The 23,069-nt window shown below is 38.8% G+C and overlaps 1 protein-coding gene across 6 annotated transcripts in view; it reads right to left on the reverse strand.

Moving 5' to 3' along the window:
• Nucleotides 1–23,069, reverse strand: part of gdpd5b (glycerophosphodiester phosphodiesterase domain containing 5b) — a 42,007-nt gene that overhangs the window by 16,001 nt on the left and 2,937 nt on the right. For all 6 annotated transcript variants that reach the window (XR_014802173.1, XR_014802174.1, XM_084950188.1 and 3 more), the window contains exon 2: nt 11,270–11,443. Coding sequence is in view for 4 of the 6 variants with exons in the window: in XM_084950188.1 (XP_084806314.1) it covers nt 11,270–11,386 (117 nt within the window). In the remaining 2 variants the exon portion in view is untranslated. The remainder of the gene's footprint in view (nt 1–11,269; nt 11,444–23,069) is intronic.

Consider the following 23,069-nt stretch of genomic DNA (forward strand, 5'->3'; position numbering starts at 1 on the left):
GATTTGATACCAGTGACATGCAGTGAGTTTTGTGGAAATCATACACACCGTTTGATCACAGTTATATAAAAAGTCAGAGTTTTGTGTAATCTGGACCAATTGCATGATACACATTTACTAAGAAAATCGACTTTTCAAACCTGCTCCTGGGTCAGAAACAAGTGTCTGTAACTGTAGTGCAACTGTAGTAAATGTACATGTGTGGTGAGTCTATAGGAAGTCTGAGACGGTCAGCCAAATATCTGCATGAAGTTTAAAGATGTTGCTTATAGAATCAGGCATGTATAAAAATTATATCCAACTAATGAAATAACTGATTAATAAAAGAAAACTGTTTTTACTAGTTTAAGCTTCTTTATTTGTTGTATTTGTTTATCTTCTGTAAGTAAATTTACAGGGAATGCAGAATTATTAGGCAAATGAGTATTTTGTCCACATCATCCTCTTCATGCATGTTGTCCTACTCCAAGCTGTATAGGCTCGAAAGCCTACTACCAATTAAGCATATTAGGTGATGTGCATCTCTGTAATGAGAAGGGGTGTGGTCTAATGACATCAACACCCTATATCAGGTGTGCATAATTATTAGGCAACTTCCTTTCCTTTGGCAAAATGGGTCAAAAGAAGGACTTGACAGGCTCAGAAAAGTCAAAAATAGTGAGATATCTTGCAGAGGGATGCAGCAGTCTCAAAATTGCAAAGCTTCTGAAGCGTGATCATCGAACAATCAAGCGTTTCATTCAAAATAGTCAACAGGGTCGCAAGAAGCGTGTGGAAAAACCAAGGCGCAAAATAACTGCCCATGAACTGAGAAAAGTCAAGCGTGCAGCTGCCAAGATGCCACTTGCCACCAGTTTGGCCATATTTCAGAGCTGCAACATCACTGGAGTGCCCAAAAGCACAAGGTGTGCAATACTCAGAGACATGGCCAAGGTAAGAAAGGCTGAAAGACGACCACCACTGAACAAGACACACAAGCTGAAACGTCAAGACTGGGCCAAGAAATATCTCAAGACTGGTTTTTCTAAGGTTTTATGGACTGATTAAATGAGAGTGAGTCTTGATGGGCCAGATGGATGGGCCCGTGGCTGGATTGGTAAAGGGCAGAGAGCTCCAGTCCGACTCAGACGCCAGCAAGGTGGAGGTGGAGTACTGGTTTGGGCTGGTATCATCAAAGATGAGCTTGTGGGGCCTTTTCGGGTTGAGGATGGAGTCAAGCTCAACTCCCAGTCCTACTGCCAGCTTCTGGAAGACACCTTCTTCAAGCAGTGGTACAGGAAGAAGTCTGCATCCTTCAAGAAAAACATGATTTTCATGCAGGACAATGCTCCATCACCCACGTCCAAGTACTCCACAGCGTGGCTGGCAAGAAAGGGTATAAAAGAAAAAAAACTAATGACATGGCCTCCTTGTTCACCTGATCTGAACCCCATTGAGAACCTGTGGTCCATCATCAAATGTGAGATTTACGAGGAGGGAAAACAGTACACCTCTCTGAACAGTGTCTGGGAGGCTGTGGTTGCTGCTGCACGCAATGTTGATGGTGAACAGATCAAAACACTGACAGAATCCATGGATGGCAGGCTTTTGAGTGTCCTTGCAAAGAAAGGTGGCTATATTGGTCGCTGATTTGTTTTTGTTTTGTTTTTGAATGTCAGAAATGTATATTTGTGAATGTGGAGATGTTATATTGGTGTCACTGGTGAAAATAAATAATTGAAATGGGTATATATTTGTTTTTTGTTAAGTTGCCTAATAATTATGCACAGTAATAGTCACCTGCACACACAGATATCCCCCTAAAATAGCTAAAACTAGAAAACAAACTAAAAACTACTTCCAAAAACATTCAGCTTTGATATTAATGAGTTTTTTGGGTTCATTGAGAACATGGTTGTTGTTCAATAATAAAATTATTCCTCAAAAATACAACTTGCCTAATAATTCTGCACTCCCTGTATATTTGAAGAGCCACTTTGAGTTCCCAGAAACCAGTTATGAATATTTTATAACAATAATTAATCTTTAAAAAAAATGAAAGAATAGACAAAAACAAAACAAAACAGATGAATGTATCCTTGCTTTTGGCCTAAACATCAAAAAACATAAGTATAAAAAAAAAAACTTGTGAGCTTTATGTGGGTTGTAGTGTTAAGATAAAGTCACTTGGTTAAATAGCCTAAGCAGCTAAAATGCACCACTGCTGAGTGCTGAGGATCAGATCATTATCACCTCAACCAGCTGATGTAAGGCAGTATGCCTGACCTGCTTTTATCAGCTCTCATTTTCAAGGTGTGTGGGTGGGTTGGGGGTTTTTTTCGTTCTTTTTTTTTTAAATATTCAAAGCTTTCCAAAAGCTGGAGCTAAAGGTTTGTGGATCATGAATAAGCTTTTCAGCTTAAAATGATGTTAAACACAGCATCTAAATGCCAAACTTTGACCTCAAGCTAGTTTTAAGAGCTTCCTTAAATTTCAGCATGCAGATCATATTCAGACTCTTATGAAATTCCTGATGGAACGCATGTTATTTCACTAACAAAAAAACCCTACAATAATAATGAATAAATAAGTCTCTCAAAAACACTCAGTTATTTTCTGAAAAACAACTACTGCTTAGCTTCCACTGCAAAATAACAAACATTTACCTGGATCCTTCCTAACATTCAGATAACAGCTCAGCGTGGTTACAAAGAGGTTACACTGATCTCTGTGGGAGGAAGAGCTGTGTGTGACAGGCAGGTCTGGCCCGGGTTCCCATGGCCCTTAATGACTACCTGGAGACACCTGGGAGAGCCGACCTTGCTCTTGAGAGGAGCCATTGTTTGGCCTGGCCTCCCCCTCCCTCTCATTAAATGCTCCACCTTCTCCTTTTCTTTGGATGAACCTGAGAGAGCTGCTATGATGCACAAAGTCTTTACTACTAATACTGAATGAATATGAATATGGCACACAAGGAATCAAACAAGACAACCACAAGTCAAGAAGAAAATTCTTAAAAAGATCATCTTGTTGGGTCTGTTAGTCTGTCTTCCTGTTTCCCAGCTCACTCAGCAGCAGAGCTCATTCAGTCAAAGATGACTTGACCTGCCCTCGTAACGTCACATTACCATTCTGCACAGCTGGCTTTTTATCCGGGCAAAAGAACACATGACACAGACCAACAGCGGGCCAACGGAAATCTATGAAAATTCAAAGCAGCTCTGGGAAACAGAGTGATTGAAAAGCACTCCAACACTTCTCCAGGCTTTATTATGACAACATTTCCAAGTAGAGTGCTAAGTTGTTTGACTCTTTAGGAAATCACAAGAGCGTATTCTCCTGAGGAAGACCAGTTATGTAATCAAACTTAGAATCTAAGTTATGCTTATTTATCTTATATGTATAATCTTGGCTGTGTCTGTGTCTGAAATGACCATATTAAAAGGACAACATATATGATGCAGTCCATACTGCATAATGAACTAAATCAAATGCATTTCTGAAATGTTGAATAAAAAGTGCAAATATTTGAAAAGCTTGGAAGTGGCAGAGCTAACTGCTAAAAATAGAAGGATCAAATGGATCAAGGAAAATATTGCTGCAGCATATAAACACTCATGTTAAAACCTTAAAAGGATACATTCCAGAAAATCCTCCGCTTGCACTTTGTTCACAAAACTCTTTGCAAGTAGTGGAGACAAATGCCATAACAAGCTTTTACCTACAATGTTGATATGCTGCTTCTACAAAGCATCGACATCCCTTCAGTCACATAAAGCATTCATCATTTATGAAATGGTACTGTACATTATGCTCTGTCCAAAAAATATATATACAGGCTGCTTAAGAAAACATTAAATAGTGTCAAAATAATAATATTTGTGATTCTCTATTGCACTCAAGAAAACGACACCAGTGAATTCATATCTGGAAAAGTCAGGTATGGAGCACAAACCGTATGTGGTGTGGAAAAATATACCTTTTGCTCTTTTTCCAAGACAGCTGAAAGCAGAGAAAACATTGCTGTTTTAAATTAAAAAGCTGCACATAGACTTACTTATGGGGCCAAGGGCTGTGAACAACCCCTGCACAGGATAAAATAAAAGTAATAAAAAGGAAGTCTAAACAAATTTATATGAGTTACTCTTCCCCACCTCCTTCTTCAGCAGTATTTTAGTTTTAACTGCTCACAGCAGGGCCAATACAGTGGATTATTACTGCAGCAGCTAACAATATATTAAATAAAGCCTACTGGATTGTTCCTCTGTCTGCAGTAATGTTCTTTTGAATTTTATGGTTTAAAAACAACTCAAAATGTCAGCTCGAATTCAGTGTCTTCCCCTTGTTGCAGCTTAGTAAATATTCCCATTAGAGTGCAGTTAAAGGCATTTGGAATGTTAAGTGGGAATGAATCAACCTAACTCAACCCAACACTTACTGCAGACATAAATAAGGGGTGAAAAAAAAATCCACAAAAAGAACAGCAAAGAATCTCAAGAAAGCAAACTTTAGAGCTTGTAAATTTGGATGGACTACCTCAAAAGGTCTTTAATTCCCAAACTGTTGATCTGTTACTTTTGTTAGATCCCTGGAATCAAAGTTGAAGGTCTACAGTGAAATCACTCCTTGACCGCATCATTTCGGATCCACTGTGGTAGCTTTTGTGGAGATTTGCTAGCTCCTTCCAGTTGGTACTTTGTGACAGATAATTGGTTCTCAGTCAAATTTAAAGCAAGGAAATCAGGTAAATACTGAACATCATCATATCTAACAAGACGGCACAATCAAGGTATCAGTGGGTAATATGCTACCTATAGCAGTTACAGAGGTTTTGATCTTTTGTCCTTCTTTTCACTGTAAGGGTGACTGCTAACTGCCAATATGGCTGATTCAATCTGTTCTGTGTTCTCCAACAATGCCTCAATATGCCAGACTGGATCGAGTCTACACAGTTTCACACTCAAGATGGTAACTATTTATACTCATGAGCTGTTCTACAACAACACGTGGACAGGGTTGCACAGAAGAAAACACGTGATGTGTGATTATTATACAGAACTGCAAATGGCCTATTGTGTATACTTTCATTTGCATCTGATTTGTAAGTGTAGCCCAGACAGAACTAGGATGTTAAGTTTTGTAGAATGGATAAAAATAAATTCACCCATGGAAACCTGTCATCCTGTGGATTCACAAGTCAAATTGTGTAACTGTGGCAAATGTGTCTTAAACTTACAAAGGCAACTATAGCATGCTACTCTGAGCTTACCTCTGGCTACGTGATCAGCAGTACATACCACAGGCCCACGTCACCACATTTGACACTTTCAATACCTTTAGATACAAAAATGCTGAAAAACATTTATTAGCGATTAACCACAAAGGCTGTCTGTTAACTTAAGGTAGTGGCTATGGTTAGTTAAAAAAAAAATTGTAATGTTAATGCTGAAGATAAATCACAATTATTTATGTCGAAAAGGTTTTTCAGTTGAAGTCCTAGATTGATGCCAAGAAAATCTACCAGCAGTCACAGAGTGGCAGCCGACCTTAATAAATATATAAATATATATAAATATCTGATCAGCAACAAAAATATGGTGCCAGGTCTGTATCATGCCAACCCCAATAATAACAGTATACATTTGCCTACTGCTCCTTTTATAGGAGCTCAGTGTGAAATAAACTCTGTAATGGAGGAGTCTGCTGGAACACTACATGGACAAACTGTCCTTGTGTCACATACAGTATGTCTCCTTGTACAGTGACACAGTGTAAGCTGTCAACACTTGCACACCAGTATCACAAAGCAGCTTTCAGAGCACCTTTTGTGCTCAGGTTATTATTTATATATTGTGATTTAATCAAATGTAATTTAACTGTGCTAGCTGCAAAATAACTAAGTCGATTACACGCTATATACACACACACATACTAATCAATATGTTTCCATATGTGATCATCTCAGTATATTTTAATGGCCATAAATGTACAAAAAATGGATTCAGATTCACATATTGACCTGCTAAATTACTACAGATAATAAGTGGAACTGGAACTGTCAGGAGGGGTCATTGTGACCCCATCCTGCAACAACAACAGCAGTAACAGCAAAGATGTTAATTTCTTCAAGTTGTTCATTTTCATTTCATTTGTCAAATTTTAATTAAGATTTGACAAAACAAATATTTGAGATCACAATCTAATGTAATCCCTAAAAATTTAATAAATAAGAGATGTACCAAAATAACTAACACACAAGTTAAAAACTAATTTTGATAATTTGTGACATTAAAATAAATACTGTACAAAAGCAGAGTGCACACTGTGAGACAGACTGAACTACACATGCTCACAGACTACATCTTAAATTGACCGAGCTACAAAAAGAAAGAAACATTTAAATAATTATTGTGAAAGTAACACAGTCAAAATTCATCATCTTGTCCAAATCTGCTTTGATCACCAAACCTGCAGCCTGTCTCCTCTGCTCCTCTGTCTGCAGCTTCACCTCCTCAGGCCTGGAACATTTTTGGCTGCTGTGCTCTGGATTTCATTCTATTTGCTCAGATTATTTCTGGTGTTAATGACAACTTCTATTAAGTACACATTTACATTACAGATTGATTAAAAAAAAGAAAAAAGCTAATCCAACTGCCCAATGGTGGAATGTCACAACTTTAATAGTCTGTTTTTTGTTTTTTTATGCTTTGGATATATCGCATATTGTGTCACCAAATGTATTCAACAGATCTCAGATTTATTTACTTCCTAGACATTGGTCAGGCTCTGCAAGAAACAATTAAATGATACATTTAATTAGACATGGCAGCTTGACACAGTATGCTGCAATTAAACATGCCAACACTGCAGGATGCTGCTTAATTTCCTTCTGCTACCACAGATCAATACAGGCAGAAAAAAAACAAAACAAAAAAACCCTTTTCCTGTAAACTCCAACCTAACATGCTCCGCTCTCCTTGCCTCCATCTTCACTGGACATAACACCTCAGTCACTTGTCACATTCCTGAGCAGATCCAGTTAAGTCTCTGGCATTTCACACAAGCCGAGTAAGCATTTTAAAATGCAGCTATATTACCAGCCTGCCAATAGCATGAGTGGGAAAAATAATTCAAGGCCACATTACTACTTTTATCATAAAAAAAACAAATTCCATACACAAGATTCAGTTTAAGTAATTTTGCATATATGAGAAATGTACACACAGCCAGCATTTCTTCCTGAAACATGAAGTACACCCATCTCAACCCTGTAGATCAGTAAACTCTCGGTCAAATGTTCAAACACGTTTCCAACCATAGGAAGGTCTGGATAGGAGACCATGTAAAAAAAAAAAATCCTAAAAAACAAAGAATGCACTTCAATTACATGCTGATTGATTTAAAATCCTCTGTGTACAGAAGCAGATATACACTATGTGTCACTGTCCAATAGCTCTAACTTTAGACATTTACTAGATGTTACTTGTTTGAAGGGGGCCACACATTTTAGAATTTGTTGAAAAGTCACTGTTTGGATCACAGGGGTGAGGACGCACACACTGGGAAGAAGTTCAGGGATTTTCTAATCAAAGCAGATAAAGTAAGTATGTTAGCAGAGTTGCGGTACTTTGTTTCACTTCCTTAACAATAATAATTTGCGTCTGCCATAAAAAGAAAAAAAAAAAAAGACTGTAAATGCAGAGGAAAAAAAAAAAAGATATCTGCAAAATGTTAATGTCCAAGGCAACAGTCCAGAACAGAAATACACTGCACATATATTTAATCCAACAAGTGCGTAGGAGACGGACAAACTGGTCCAATGCTGCAAACAGACTAATGTTAAATGTCTAGTCTGTCAAATCACTGGTCCAAAAACTAAAACTCATAAAAATAAGCTGCTGTTCATCAGTTCCAAAGAAAAGGAACAACGTTATAATCTAATACTGTTCAGTCTTCAAATATCTTCCCCTTTTATCTGCAAAATTCAATGTTGCAGAGCAACAATCGCTTCAAGTAACTGCTAGCTCTAGCTCCTGTCCAGTATTTCACAAGCCAGGGCAAATGTAGACCACAAGATTACCAAAGCTTTGCTTCTATTTTTGAAGCCTTTGTCCCACTGAATTGTAAAGACTGGCTAGATGGAAATACTTTCAATTATTACTGAGAGGCCAGATCGGCTTGCACTGTGTGACGTTGGCAGTCTTCCTACAAAGCACCTTGAACAGACAGGAGGCAGCGTCACTAAGGTAGCCAGTCAACCCAAACGACTCATTAGAGTGAACAAAGATGAAAAAGGGAGAGAAACTACACAACCCACTTGTGGATTATAAATGGGTCTATAGTTGTTGCTTGCTTGTCAAGCTCATGTGATTCGCTGAGGTCCAGTTACACATACCTGACACCAGCTCCAAGTTGCAGTTTGCTTACAGAGATCAGTGAAGGTGCAGTTTTTTATGAAATCACCACAGTGTAAGCTAAGAAACATTCTCTATGGAAATCAACAGTAATTTTTTTCCAGTATCAGCACTGACAATTTTAAATATTAAATGAATCCAAATGAATTAAAATAGACTGAAGGGTCCATTTTTGCACTGGAGTCAAGATAAGTGCTACCCAGCACCACAGGCTCAAAACAAAGGAAGAGCACCTTGGGGGATTGGGGGTGCTGACTTGGCAACACTTATTCATTTGTGCTTGTAACAGGAAACAGAGCTACACTGTGTCCAGGTCCCTCCAAACAGGAAAAAATGAGGTCCAGTGTATTCCATTTATGAAATGCGGGTAAATATACCCTTTTTGCCTTCCTGTGTTATTTCTGTGTGTTTACTTATACACCTAAACAGGTTTATATAGGTAATTTGCTCACAACAGTGTGTGTGTGTGTGTGTGTGTGTGTGTGTGTGTGTGTGTGTTCCCTTTGTTTCTGCCAGTTTAGAGTATATTATATGGGCATAAATAAATGAATGTAAACAAAGACATGTGCTGTGTGTTTGAGTCTGTTGGAGCAACATAACCCAAGTGTCCTTCCAAAATAGCAGAAAGAAAGGTCACCTTATGCAATACTTTTGGCATCCAGCTAATATTAATGGTGCTGCAATTTTATAAAAATGAGCCAAATGAGCCTTCAAAATTAAATTCTTTAAAATGTTTTTTCCCCATGTAGGCATTTATACTTACAAATGACTTGGACCCCAAGGTCTGCTGACCTGTCAGTGATAAATGGGACCCTTCTACAGAATGCTTGCAGGGTTTTCTGTACGTGACAGGCTTGAAGTTCAATAATAACACGCGCACACACACAAAATCTAATTCAACCTTTTTTTTAAAAAAAAAAAAAAAAAAAAAAAGGGTGCAGATTGTATGTGATGACATACAGGTAGAAACAATGGAGTATTATAACTTCAAGCTTGACCATAGAAAGCTCAAGGTTATTGAATGAGGGAGAAGCCAGCAAGGACATAATATGGTCACATGTGTTTTTCTTAGTATGTAAATTAGGGTATTTGGAGATCATGGTGTGGATATAAAAGCACACATCTTTGGAAGAATAAGAACAGTTTTATAGGATTTATGCATTTTTTCAGTAGTATATTCAACAGAAAATGTAAAAACTCCTACACATCCAGCTTGTTATTCAGGGCTGTGAGGAAAAAAAGAAAGAAAGAAAAAACCCACACCACATTACTGTAGCAATACAATAATAATAGCTTTTAAACTTAGCAATTAAACTTTAAGGAGAAATGCCAACTTTTTAATAAAGATGCTACTCTTAAAAATGTAGGTTGAAGGTCACTGGAAGATCTATAAAAAAGCCAAGTAAGTGAGTTTAATTACTAAGCAATAAATAACAGAAAACCTTGTTTGTGGAAAGGGAGTGAAATTCTCTAAGGACTGTGGGAAACTGACCTTGGTAAAATAAATTGCGCACAGAACAAGATGATCAGATCTCATTCATCCACAACTGTGCGCTGGCACACGTGAGTGCGTGAACAGCTTCAAATTCTCTTGTAACAAAGAATGAGAGCAGGGACAGCACTGACTCCATTTCCTACCGATGTCCTTCTTGTACACAGTGTTATGTAAATCTATACACTAATCCAGCCATCATAAGAGTTTCTATACAAACAAAAGCTCTGTTAGAATGAAAAAAAAAAAAAAAATAAATAAAAAATCAGGTCAGTCAAATGTCATTCTTTCAATTAACAGACTGGCTGCTAGTGTCGTTAGTACGCATCTCTAAAACAATTAGACAAATCTGAGAATATACTGTAAATAAACAGGTCGCAATTACTGTGATGATGTCATTCTATGATCTGTATGGGTTTGAATGCAGGCTATCCCAAAAACTGCAAATTTTTCCTTTCACTTTAATTTCAGTGTAACCTGACTTTTTATAGTCAAAAGAACCTGTGTGAGCAGCAACTCTGTAATAAAATTAGGAAAAAACTGAACTGAATCTGACAACAAAGCCTTTAATTCATGTAGCGTGCTCCTGTCTCAGAGGTTTCCCTAAAGTGTATTAGGAATGTTATGAATGATAACTCTGACTATGTTACAATTAATAGAAAAAATATGGTTCCCAGTCACATCAGCAGAGTTTTGGTTAGGTCAGTCTCGCGTTGTTGGTATGCAGCAGCCCATCTTAACACTCTGAAACAGGTAACGTCAGCTGAATTGTCAGTGCTTAGCTAGCAAACAAAGGTAGTGGATGACAGTCTCTGGGGGTTGCAGCAGTCAAACAGAATCAACCTACTGTGACATTACTGTAATATTTGTTGCTCCAGCTAGGCCAACATAACAACCATGAAGTCAGCCTCTGGGGGCTTCTGCCCAAGTTGTTTCCATTCTTGGCATACAGCAGCTGACTTGCCCCCCACACAATATAAGCAGAGTTGCTAAGTAGTGCAATAAACACTCGGCACCAGATTGACAGTGGACAGTGAAGGTAAAGTCAAATAAACCTTGGTTTGCGTGGTACTCGCCAGGTAGGTTGTCCCAATCAACTTCGGAAAGTATTCACGCTTCTATGGATTTATTTTGTCCAAGTTTTATGCTGTTTCTTTACATAATCCCACACTGACAAAGTGATGGTGACTACAAATGATTTTTTAATCCCTTTTTGTTGGACACTTGAAATCTTTGCAGTGTAACAAACATGTACTACGTCCTGAACTATGTGCTATGGTACAGTGTGAGGCATTACTCTTTTACAGAAAGGAACTCATGGATAGAAATATGTACTGTACAGAAATGGTAAGGTTTCTGCATTGTTTAATAAGGGGCCTCTCACCTTGGTGGTGTCATCATGGGAGCGTTGATAGCGTTTCCATCTGCAACCATAGATCCCAGTGATGCATGACAAACAAAGCTGGCGCTCATAGACTTGGAGGGGTTGGTGTTTCACCATGCTCCTTCAGTCAGTCCGGCTTCCAGAGCTCTAACATCCCACTGGCTGCGAAGGATCCTGTGAGAAATTACAAACAGCGTTAATATTGAAGCAAACAACGCAGCAACAAATTGTTGAAACCACAAAGGCTGTGTTTGACAACCCATGGAACAAATGGAGTAACATGTCTGGCACTTTAATAGAAAACACATGCTGCCTTGAAAAGCTCGTCCTGATAAAAAGCACAGCTTCAAATTAAGACCTTGTGCATGTTTCCAATAACAACTGGGACTGCTAGCAGCTTTCATCAATATGATCAAGGAAAAAACATGGCAAAGAACACTGGTAAGGTGATTATCTATTGAACATCACATTCAAGTACATGACCAAGAACATGAATATATCACCCACTTATAATAGGTCTGGGACAAGGCAGCGTGCAGGCACCACCTCTCCCATTAATCAGGCCAATACGAGGAAATGCAAAAGCAATACCAACAAGTGTACGTGTAATAATACAACTGTGACATTTTAGCAAAAACCTTTCAACCTCTGGGAAACTTTAAAAAGGTCAAAATGTCAACTAAACCTCCAGGTAAAGCAACATGATTGTCCTCACTACCACTTTATTTTTTTATAATGTGCTATAAAAACAGGGGGTCTCTGCATCATTTGGCACCTTATCTGAAAGTCTTACACTGCCAGCACTCACTATTAGTAAGGCTACAAACCATGGTGGAGTAGCAAGGCACATTATACTTCAGAAGCAAAAAAAAGTCTTGATTTTCCTTTCATCCTTGTCTGATGTCGTTTTAGTAAACATGGTAGGCACGACTAGTCTGTGTTGTGTGTGAATAACTAGAGCTTTGAGTAATCCTCACCAATGAGCCTGCTGCTGATTCAGCACCAAGACTTTGTAATCAGCTATAATAACAATAATGATATTGCAGCGGTGCGGACTGTTATCACAAGTTTACCTCACTCTCCAGGGACACGATGGAGCCTGTTGTGCTGCAGCTGCAAAACACACATCAACCATATCTGGGGTTGAAAGTGCAACTTTGTGTTTTCAAAGCAGCAAATGATGCATACATAATGGCAGGGTGAGCAAGCCGTGTCGATGAGAGGCAAACAAACATGAATAAGAGGCTACAGCGAGATGCAGACTTGCTTCTAGCTAGTTATATTCCTTTTTCCTTGCAGCGGTTGCTAGTGTGTAGCGTACTTGCATCTGATGTTTTAGAGTAATTCTGCACTCTTCCTGCTGTAATCAGGCTGTCTCAGTCTCTGGACAGCTGCTCATTAGCATCTACAGCATGGGCCACGTTTCCTGTTATTAGCGAAACTGCTCTGAAAAGGGTGGGTTAGACCCAGGCAATAATGAATCTAGCTCACCACAGCAGGACCGCAAAGACTGTCAGTCAGTGTGTTATAAATGATTTGTGGGTTAAAATGTTAAAGTGTTAAATGTAACTTCTCCAATGCAGCAGCTTTGTTTACAAGCCTTTTGTATAAGTATTATATTTTAACAAGCCAAACATTTTTTCATAAGAAAAAAATAATAATCTGTACTCTTACAGGACAGTTAGTCATGCTAAAGGTTATCGACTGTCTGAAGATCTGTACTTGTCAAATTCATTGCTTGTACTGTGTTGAAGAAATGAAAATCAATTCACTGATACTTGCACAGTTAATATAATTACTCAATGACTGATATAAAATTATTACTGTCAAATAAAACCAGGCACAGAGATCACATGATTACAAAGACTCACTTCTTGTGTCCCAACACAATGCACAGGTGTGTTCATTAATCACCTTATACTGCACCAGTATATTGGCCAACATCAAACTACTTTGTAGCCAGCCTGACTGCTACAAAGCAGCCTAAGGGATTTAGACGTTGATCAGACTGAGCACCATTTCATGCTGCCATGGCCATTATAAGTGACAGTTCTTCTCAAACCATGTCTGCCAAGTTGAAAGAGATCAGAGCCTTGTAAGGACATGATTAGGAGTATAATTACGGAAAAATATCTACAAATCTGCCAAAACACTAATGGCATAAAAATCCTCATTTTGAGCCAGCAAAGAGTCTGACATGTTTGATCATGGCATTAAAAAAAAAAGAAAAAAGAAAAAAAGAAAGTGAATTGCCACCTGCCTGCACATTAAAGCCAATGCGTTGTCATCAGGGGTGCAGCAGTAATGTTAACAGAGAGCCAGAGAGAATACTTGCTATTCTGGCCAGATTCTGGAGGGGTGTGCATACAGATAATGTGGCCTTAACGTAAGACGTTTGGCTTCTTCGTGGACCCTCACACAATCTTCACTTGACCACTTGCTACTCTGCGTCATCCTGTGTGTGCGCACAAATGCACAAACACATTGAAATGAAACTGAAAAATGTCTCAGGTTCTTTTACTGGCACGACACATAACACATCAAGTCTGTTTATAAACAAACAAAAGGGTCTTAATTGATAAGCAGTTTTGAAACATGCAGCCCTATTTTTGTTCCTTAACAAAAAAAAAAAAAAAAAAGACATTAATCAGTAGAGAGTCATGTGGGAAAAAAGTATGACATTAAACAGTCTTTAACCTACAAGCTTATGAGTACAATCTCATAAGCAGAAATAGCGTAGGTCATATGAGTGAATCCCATGTGTCCCACCTCCTGCATGTTTTTGTTAAACCACAGTATTTCTAGTAGTGAGAGAGAATGCAAATTGGATTATGTCCCATTGTGTGATACACACGAGAAAGGAACCTCTCACATGCCTCAACTCACTGCCCAAACACTTTCTAAAGTTGATGTGGAAAAATAGCAGTTGTAAGCAGCTTTAGCTGAAATCAGGCACAGTGTAGATTGGTCAAAATGACTAAAAAAAAAAGGCATCAAAATCAAAATTCAGCTCAGCTCTTCAGTGAGGAAAACACACACACACACACACACACACACACACACACACACACACACACACACACACACACACACACACTTTTGACATCTTCAAAATGTCAGCTGGGGATTGTAACAAAAACCCACAGCGGTTTGGAGTTTCAGTTCAGTTAGTGGAATTACACAGTTCAAGCACCAAAGACTCAAAACAAACAAATGATTTTAATTAATATTTTTTAAATGAACAGAAGTCAAACATTTCGGGATTCTGAAAAGAGCTGCTTTTCACATTACTGCTGCCGACACTGGAACAAAAAACAAATATGGATTTATGTTTGGGCTTGTCGACCAAGCCTTTAAGACAGGAAAACAAATGTGAAGCTGACACAGCAAAGTTTGTTAGTTTGCCTTTGTGATCACACCAAACACTTTCAGCACTGTCATGCCATCTCTTTGTTGACATACTGTTCCAACCGGTTGCCACAGAAACACCTCCATGTTGTTACAGGAAAGGCTGATGTCATAACTTATTTACCCCCAAAAGCTTCCATTCATGAAAGTGTTACATCCACTTGTACTCTCAAAGTCAAAAAAATATTACACGCCATAACTACTTTAGTTGAGATAAACATCAAACGGGCCTTTAGAATTCCACCTATTTGATGAGCAGCACCGAGAGCACAGATTTGTCACCTTAAAATGGAAGGCTTATGCATTTTTCACTTCGGGGTTAAATACCCCCATCGCTCATCTCCTCAAGCCTGAATAAAAGAAAGAAATGCTCTTCCATTAATCCCTTTATCAGCATAATGTCTTAGCAAAAACTCATCAGCCAAATACAGCCCAGTGGACACAATTCTTAAATAAGACGCAATGAATTAGTGAAGCCTAGTTAATTACAGCACGAGTCGTGATGTTCACCACAGACTGAATACATGTTCAGCCAAGACTGGAGCTACACTATCATATTTTGCCAACATGGATGTGACACCTCTGACCACAGTAGGTGTGGAAATGTAACCACCATAAGCAGTGTGGGCTGCTCTGTCACAGTGACTCACTGAGTCACAGACACAACAACCGAGCCACAAAAACTGAAACTTCGATTAAAATCTTTCAAAAATTACACAGTAAGAAGAACAGAGCTTTCTGCATATTTAGCAACACATCAGAAGAATAGAGCAACTTTTCAGATCCTGTCACCTAAATGGCCTCATTCTGGACTCAAACAGATTAAGCGGCAAAGTCAACAAGTGCTCAAAGCTTTCGTCACACAAGAAGCAGACTTCCTGCCATTACTGTCTGTCACAAGGTGTCTGAACTTGTGTGGAGAGGAGGAGAACATGAGAGGGGTGCATGGAAAAACCCCTAAACAGCTTTTACCATCTTCTTTTCTGCTGCCTCATTTCCTCCAATCAGAAGTACACCCAGAGAAAACAGTCAGCAGGGGAGGATATGCTTCAGCAGTTTCCCAGCAGAAAACATCGTCTTCCTTTGGTCAGGGAACTGAAAGAGACCAAGCAGCAGAGAACTGCAAGACCAAACGCAAACCTGCTAATTGTGAATAATATATTCTTAAAAAGATACTTCACAAAAACAAAAACAAAAAGGGGGGGGGGTTGCCTCTACACATCTGCTGCAAAGTAATCAAGACCATTTAAAAAAAAAAAACAACAAAAAAAACAAAACAAAACAAGATAACTAGTGAGGATGGACCTGCTGAGAATGCAGAGAAAATGCTCACTCAAACTTTTCAGTAGATGACCCAAGAGGAGAATGAAACAAGAGGAGGTCCAGGAAGTTCTGACAATGCAAAAACTGCAGCTGCATACTCTGACATGCTTATTGAGATGTGCAATAGATACCTAGTAACTGAGCTCCATGAAGACTTTGCTAATAATAATAATGGATTGGATTTATATAGCACTTTTCAAGGCATTCATGCATTCATTCACTCTCACACACTGGTGGAGGCAAGCTACGGTTGTAGCCACAGCTGGCTGCCATACCGTGCTATCGGCCCCTCTGGCCAACACCAGTAGGCGGTAGGGTAAAGTGTCTTGCCCAAGGACACAACGACCAGGACAGAGAGCCCGGGGATCGAACTGGCGAACTTCCGGTTACAGATAGGTTTCCCAACCCCCTGAGCCACGGTCGCCCTAATGGGTGATAAAGCCTATTATAACGAGCAAAGGGAGAGCACTGACATCAAAGCTGTTAAAGCTAGTTCATTCTAGAGGTCTTGCATTTAGGCCACGGAAGATCAATTGTGCTTCAAACAACATTTCTGACAACCTCCTTTTCTTGTGTTTAATATAAACAAATCATTGTTGCTGCTTACTGTTAAGAAAACCCCATGACTTCCTGTGCACTTTAATGACAGACCTGCATCACAAGATTCCAGTGTTTACCACATCTGATTCACAGGTTAACAGTGCAATGTTGTTCACATTTATATATTTATTAATAATACAAATAATGATTGAAGTAGAAACAATATAACAAAGCCAAATAGTTCCCTGCATTACACTGCATTGAAACCTCTGCAAGTCTTAAATTGCCTAATGTAAAGATCAGCCAGGTTATGGGACATCTGAAAAGACGCGCACGTGCACGTACGCCAAATTCCTATTACCGTGAGAAAGAGGCTGGTGAGTTTCCTGGGAAACCAAAAATCTGGAGACATGTTAGAACAGGCCAGTTAACTAACTGTTTAATTTCTGTGTTTATGCCCATGAGTATGTAAACTAACTGTTCAGGTGAGGCAAGGGGAAAATAACTCCAACCAACAGATTCTGTTACATTGTGATTAATGCATAAAGATACTAATTGAGACTGCACAACATGCATTAGTAAGACAATAACAGCACTTGGCTAAGAACAACAGTTACACTTTAGTAATGACTTACAAGTACTTTTCATCCTTAGCACTCCTTAAGATAAAAACGTGTGTGTAGTGTGACAGAAGGTTCACCAATAGCTGGTGAATGTATTTACTTGGTATAATTTAGTAATTGTGGGCAAACATACTAAATCATAAAAAATAAAAATAAAAAAAGGAAGCAGATCTCATTTCAGCTGGGACACGAAAGGTCATTTGAAGTCAGCATGGTGACCTCAAGCCTATTCCTTCATGTATTCATGAGAATTAATGCAGTTTCACCTATAAGCAAAGGCCTATGGCTGTTGCATATTCAGTAACATGCTTCAGTGTTCACGCTCCCCTAGTGCTCTCAAGCTTATGATATCAAGATGAAGAAACAAAAAACAAAAGCAAAGCTGCATATTCAACACATGAGTAGAGAGTCGCTGACGCCAGAACATTCTGGCCTGAGAAAAGAGGAAAACAGCACAAACAAAGCTCAAATAAAGGCTCTTTGAGGTTTTTCCTGCTCATGACCAACATTTTGAACAAGTCATAATTTGCCATTAATGTACCCCAATTTTGAAACCGACAGAATTAATAAATTAGGTGAATAGAATTAGGAGGACTTCGGAAAATGCATTATAATCGTATAGCAGTTAAACAGGACATGTTAAACAGCACGACAGTCTGAGAGTTTGTTGTCAAGGTGAAAGCAAAAATTAATGCGCTGACCAGAGATACTGTCAGTAACATTTGGTGATTAGTATAATGATATGCAATGTGAAGTTGCAGGCGCTTAGGTACACTTATTGCCCTTCACACGCATATGAACTTAAGTCTCTTTTCTTAATCCATAGGGTTTAATATGGTGTGGGCCTACACTTTGCAACTATAACATCTGCAACTCTTCTTATGACTTGCTGTTGTTCTCAGTTCCTTCCATTTTGTTATGCCACCAACAGTCGACTGAGTAGAGGGAAAATTTCACAACTGGACTTGTGGTGGCCTCCTATCACGGCATCATGCTGGAATTCACTGAGCTCCTGTGAGCGACATATTACTTCGTGATTGGACGCGATTGGAATGAATGGCCAATGATTATTTTTCACTGTTGTCCAACTGAGTTTAACAGATGAAGACAACACAGCATTTTCTGTAATAAAGCCTGAGATTTAAAAGATCAGCTCCAGAGCTGAGCTAATTCGGAGCATTACTTTGGCTGAAAGTCAGATAGAGGAAGTATTGAAAGAAGGAATGCTTTTCAATCATTTCAGCAGCAAATAGAAGAATTAGTAGAGCCAGTGGGGGGTGGGGTGCAAAAACATTCAGACAATGCAGTGCTCTTCAAACTGACAGCTCATCAATCTGCAAAAATATAGGTCAGCAATAATCAGATGAAAAATAATTGATTTAATCACAGTCCATCAGTGTCTCTTAATTAGAACACTGAAAGCGGAAAGAGGAAGCGACATTATTGTCATTACATTATTTGAGCAAAACAAGGGAGCACAAGCACAGAGAAAAATCTCCCCACTCAATTCAGGGCGGGCAAAACAAGGTGTTAAGTGGGTCAAGTGATGCATCAGTAAACGGGTCAAGTAACGTTCCATTTTTTTTAAAACGTAGGTAAGAATAAGGAGTGGGCTTCAGCTGCAGTATGAAGCGTCCTACATGGCCTAAAGGTGACCTAATATACATAATATATATGGAAAGCACGCCACCTAAACACCCGTTTTTATCCACACTTTGAAAGAACCAAATATCGAAAAGAAACATCTCAGTCAACCTTGTAGGATTTGAACTCCTTCCTGTTGTGATGTGACAGTACCGTCCTCTCATCTGCCTTGCGACTGGTTAGGCAGCTGATTGTTTGTGGGTTTGGATAATTACCACGTTAAAATAAAGATCACGCCGACTCCTGTCTGCTTAATGTATACATGCACTGTGCTTTCGCATCAACCTTAGGACAGCATGTGATTTCAGATGTCTTGAGGATGAGGAGGAGCATCCAGAATAGGAGGTCAATACCACAGAACAGTGTCAAGCTCTGAAGAGCTATGAGGATGGAGTTTTATGACTGTGTCCAGGATACTAGGGCTGCCACAAACGATTATTTTGATAGTCGACTAGTCACCGATTATTTTTGCGATTAGTCGACTAATCAGATCATGCATCCATTGGACGTAAAACGTACAGCTTATATAAGAGCAGATGCTGCTGGTGCAATAACTATCATTAGCTTACAGCTTTAAGTTTTTAAGGTGTGTGCTAACTAAAAATAAAGACAAAGATGATAGTTTATTAAATTTTAATGACATTTGAAGATTGTTTCGGTGAAGTTTAATAAACTCCTTGCTATCTAAAATATAACAGGACACCAGAGTATATTCTTCTGATAATCAGCTGTCTGCTTGATGTTTATTCAGCTGTGTAAAAACTATAACTTTAATCTCAGCCAAACCGATTTACTCAGGAACAAATAAAATACTACAAAAAGCCAAACAATAACATTTTTAAGTTATCTAAGTGACTTATATATGTTTAACCTGAGTAGCGAAAGACGGCGGTGGGTTTGAAAACGATTTGCCGGGAGTCCGGTGTTCTCACGGGCTCTAGTGAGCCTTGCCCCCGGCTAGCTATCGAGCTAGTGGGTAACAGACGTCTCTGAAAACGTCGGAGCGCTTTTGAAAATATGTGGTGTCTTGATAAACTGAGCAGATATTTGAGGTTTACACAGCTACATTCTCGCCTGAAAATATGTTAAACGTTTATTTTGTGACCCAGAAAGAATAATAAGAGTAATATTAAAACTAACTAGCTGCCGCCATTGTTGGAAACTGAGCTGGGCCGCGCTATGAATTCTGGGACACAGTTTCTTCTTCTTCGGAGTTTAAAGGCAGCTGGCATCCTTGTACATGCAGTGCTGCCATCTTCTATTTCAGTCCGTTATTACACTCTTAAATCCTACTACTTATTCCTGCGTCTTTTGGGATCTTACAAAGCTTCAAACGACGCATCGACTATTAAATCAGTCGTCGACGATTTTGATAGTCGACGTAATCGTGACTAGTCGACTAATCGTGGCAGCCCTACAGGATACGCACACAAAAATTCACAAGAACTCCAAACTTCAAAGTTAAATATCGTGGTTTCATGTGGCAAATGTAAAAGTGCTGAAATGCTTTTAACAACTATCAAGTAGACGTACCATCTACCACATTCCCCATCTCAGTTTAACATATTAGCATGCTAACATCTACCAATAAGTAAAAAACAAAGCATGACTCAGTGTAATGGTAACATAATGATGGTATGCTAAATGAGTCAGAGAATAGCTAAAGTGACTATATTCCATCTTGGGGAGAACGAGAACATGTAAGCTAGACTAAAGTGGCTTTACACTTGAAGAAAAGTGTCAGCATTATGGTGGCTCAAAAAGAGGACAAGAAAAGAACAAGTAGGTAAAAACATCTCTACAAAAACACAGCTTGTGTGTTTTAAAAAAGGAAAGAAAGCAGCAACAAAACTGCAGAACTATAAAGGATGCTTAGGGAAAGGCAAAGGAAAAGAACAAGAGTGTGTTGTTTCTTTTGTCAAAGTTTGCTTGCAGTATATGACATCTGGATCCCATCTTATGTGAAGCAGAGTGACTTATAAGCAGCTTTACAGTCTCACTTTCATCTGGATTTAATCAAAGCTTCGATAATGAATGAAAGCCAGGCTTTAAGGTTCTGTGCCCAGCATGTAGAAGCTTCCATTAAATAGAATGTTTCAGCTTTCAAAGATAACATTAATTCATTAAAATGACCCGTGAGCCTAGTAATGAAAAAGGAAAATATATAAAGTTATTCTTGAATAACTCTCCTCTAATGCCTAGTGATAAGGTAATAGTCCATTTACTGCATCTGCGAAATGTACTGTGAGAAAGGAGCCAAAGGCAACAGACATCCAGTTGTGACAAGCACTTTTCAGCCTGGGAATATTTCTTTTATGCTTTCTTTTTTTCTTAACAATTTATAATATTATTCAGCTTGCAGTATCACCACTTTAAAGGTTTCAGAACTGATACCGTGACCTGGAACATAAACAGCTGACAAGGATGTCCATGCCATGCAGAGATAATACTCTTGTTTGGTGGTACAGACCACACAATTAGCTTAGTTCACTCAGACCTCTTCAGTCACTGTGTTTTTCCACAGGGAAGCAGGAAAAGAAAAAAAAAAAGTAGTTGGACTACAATGTGGTATCAAGGTGCCATCTGTAAGTCTGCACGGGGCCCTTCTCCACCATCTGTGTGTTGACATCACACCCATCTCTGTCCTCCACTGTGACTGCCATCTGAAGCTGAGAGGCAGGAACAAGCAAGCCAATGCCGCCATGGTGGTGAACATTTAGCTGCTTTAATTTGGGATGATTAAACATAGGTGACATAACTACTTTGCAACAAGAAATAAATGGAAAACACTACTGAACTGAGTTTTCATTCAATAAGATTAGATGATAATTTTAGATTAGATGATAACCTGAGGCACTAAAGATGTGGAAAGAAATGTACATTTTGTTTTTGCTTGCACATGACAAAACAGACTTCCGTCAAGAAACTACAATTGCCTTTTTCAAGGGGAACATTCAGCTCTGATAAAATAACGTGCCATTTTGGGCTTTGAACAGAGCTCAAGTTGTAAACTAGGAAAGACGGTGCACCAAAGCCCCCAGTCTTCCTCTGGGAGTTAAGGCCAGGATAAAATCCACTTGATGAGTAGTTCTCGTCTTAATTTCTAGTCTGTTGGGAATTGGAGGATGCAAACACATTTAGTCCCATCAAGAAGTTGGAGAATTCACAGAAAGCCGTTATTGAGACCTACACAGATCCTTCCATACTCGTGTATGTTCAAAGCTTAACGATGGTGAGAAGTCACAGAAGTTTTCTCTGGAAATAAGATGACACGTAGGAAAGTAGAAGTTTTCTGAATTTTCTGGCGGGCCCTTTAGCAGCCTCTTATTTAACCAGAATTCATCAAAAGCTATAGTTAATGAAGTGTCTTCATGACATGTCCATGTAACAACAGGATGTTGCTACTTGCATTCCAAATATCAATGCTTGATTTGACTTTTCTGCAAATGCAAATCTGCTAAAAAGGTAATCTGACTATGTCACCATCCAGAGCTGGTACAAACCATGTTCATGTCTAAATATAAGGGAAACAACTACAGATTCTTGTGATGCTTGAGCATTTCAAACTCGTTTAAAAAATACATTTTTATTACCAGTCAACTACAGTTCCATAGCAAGCTACAACAGGCAAAAACCTCAAACTTCCAGCACAGATTCAAAACTCTTCAGCACAAATTCCACCCTTGGGTTTGCCAACATGTGCTCCATTACAGACAGCAAGTCTGTTCAACAATGGGGGAAAAACACCCAGAAATTTGAGGAAAAATTGGTTGCAATATGAAGTGCTATGGAAATTATAGTCTTCTGGATGTATCACATACAGCTTTGTACAAACAGTGTTTCATTTTTCCCCCTAAATCTAAATCCTAAGCCAACTTAGTTATCCATTACATTTGCATTAAATATTTGCTATAGCTTCAGTGAGTAAACAAATGAATGACAACATTTTTCCCTATGGGTACTATGAGTTCAGAGCATACACTTTGATATGTGGTTTCCTTCTAGCTTTACAGCACCAATGACATTTTCCTTTCTTCTCTCATATATGGAGCTTTCAGATAATACATCCTACATCTCAGCTACTGATGATATTTGGCATATTTTCTGACAGGGAAATATAACCAACACTACACTCAAACAGACAAAGTGTTTAGCTTTTCACTGCAACTTTACACAGAGCAGAGCTCCAACACATAAAACTTGAAAGCTTCTTTTAAAAGCTCTAAATATTTCTCCAGACCCTGTGTATAAAAACAGGAAAT

Source organism: Perissodus microlepis, chromosome 14 (genome assembly GCF_051167445.1).
Source record: "Perissodus microlepis isolate ML-2025 ecotype Zambia chromosome 14, ASM5116744v1, whole genome shotgun sequence".
NCBI lineage: Eukaryota > Metazoa > Chordata > Actinopteri > Cichliformes > Cichlidae > Perissodus > Perissodus microlepis.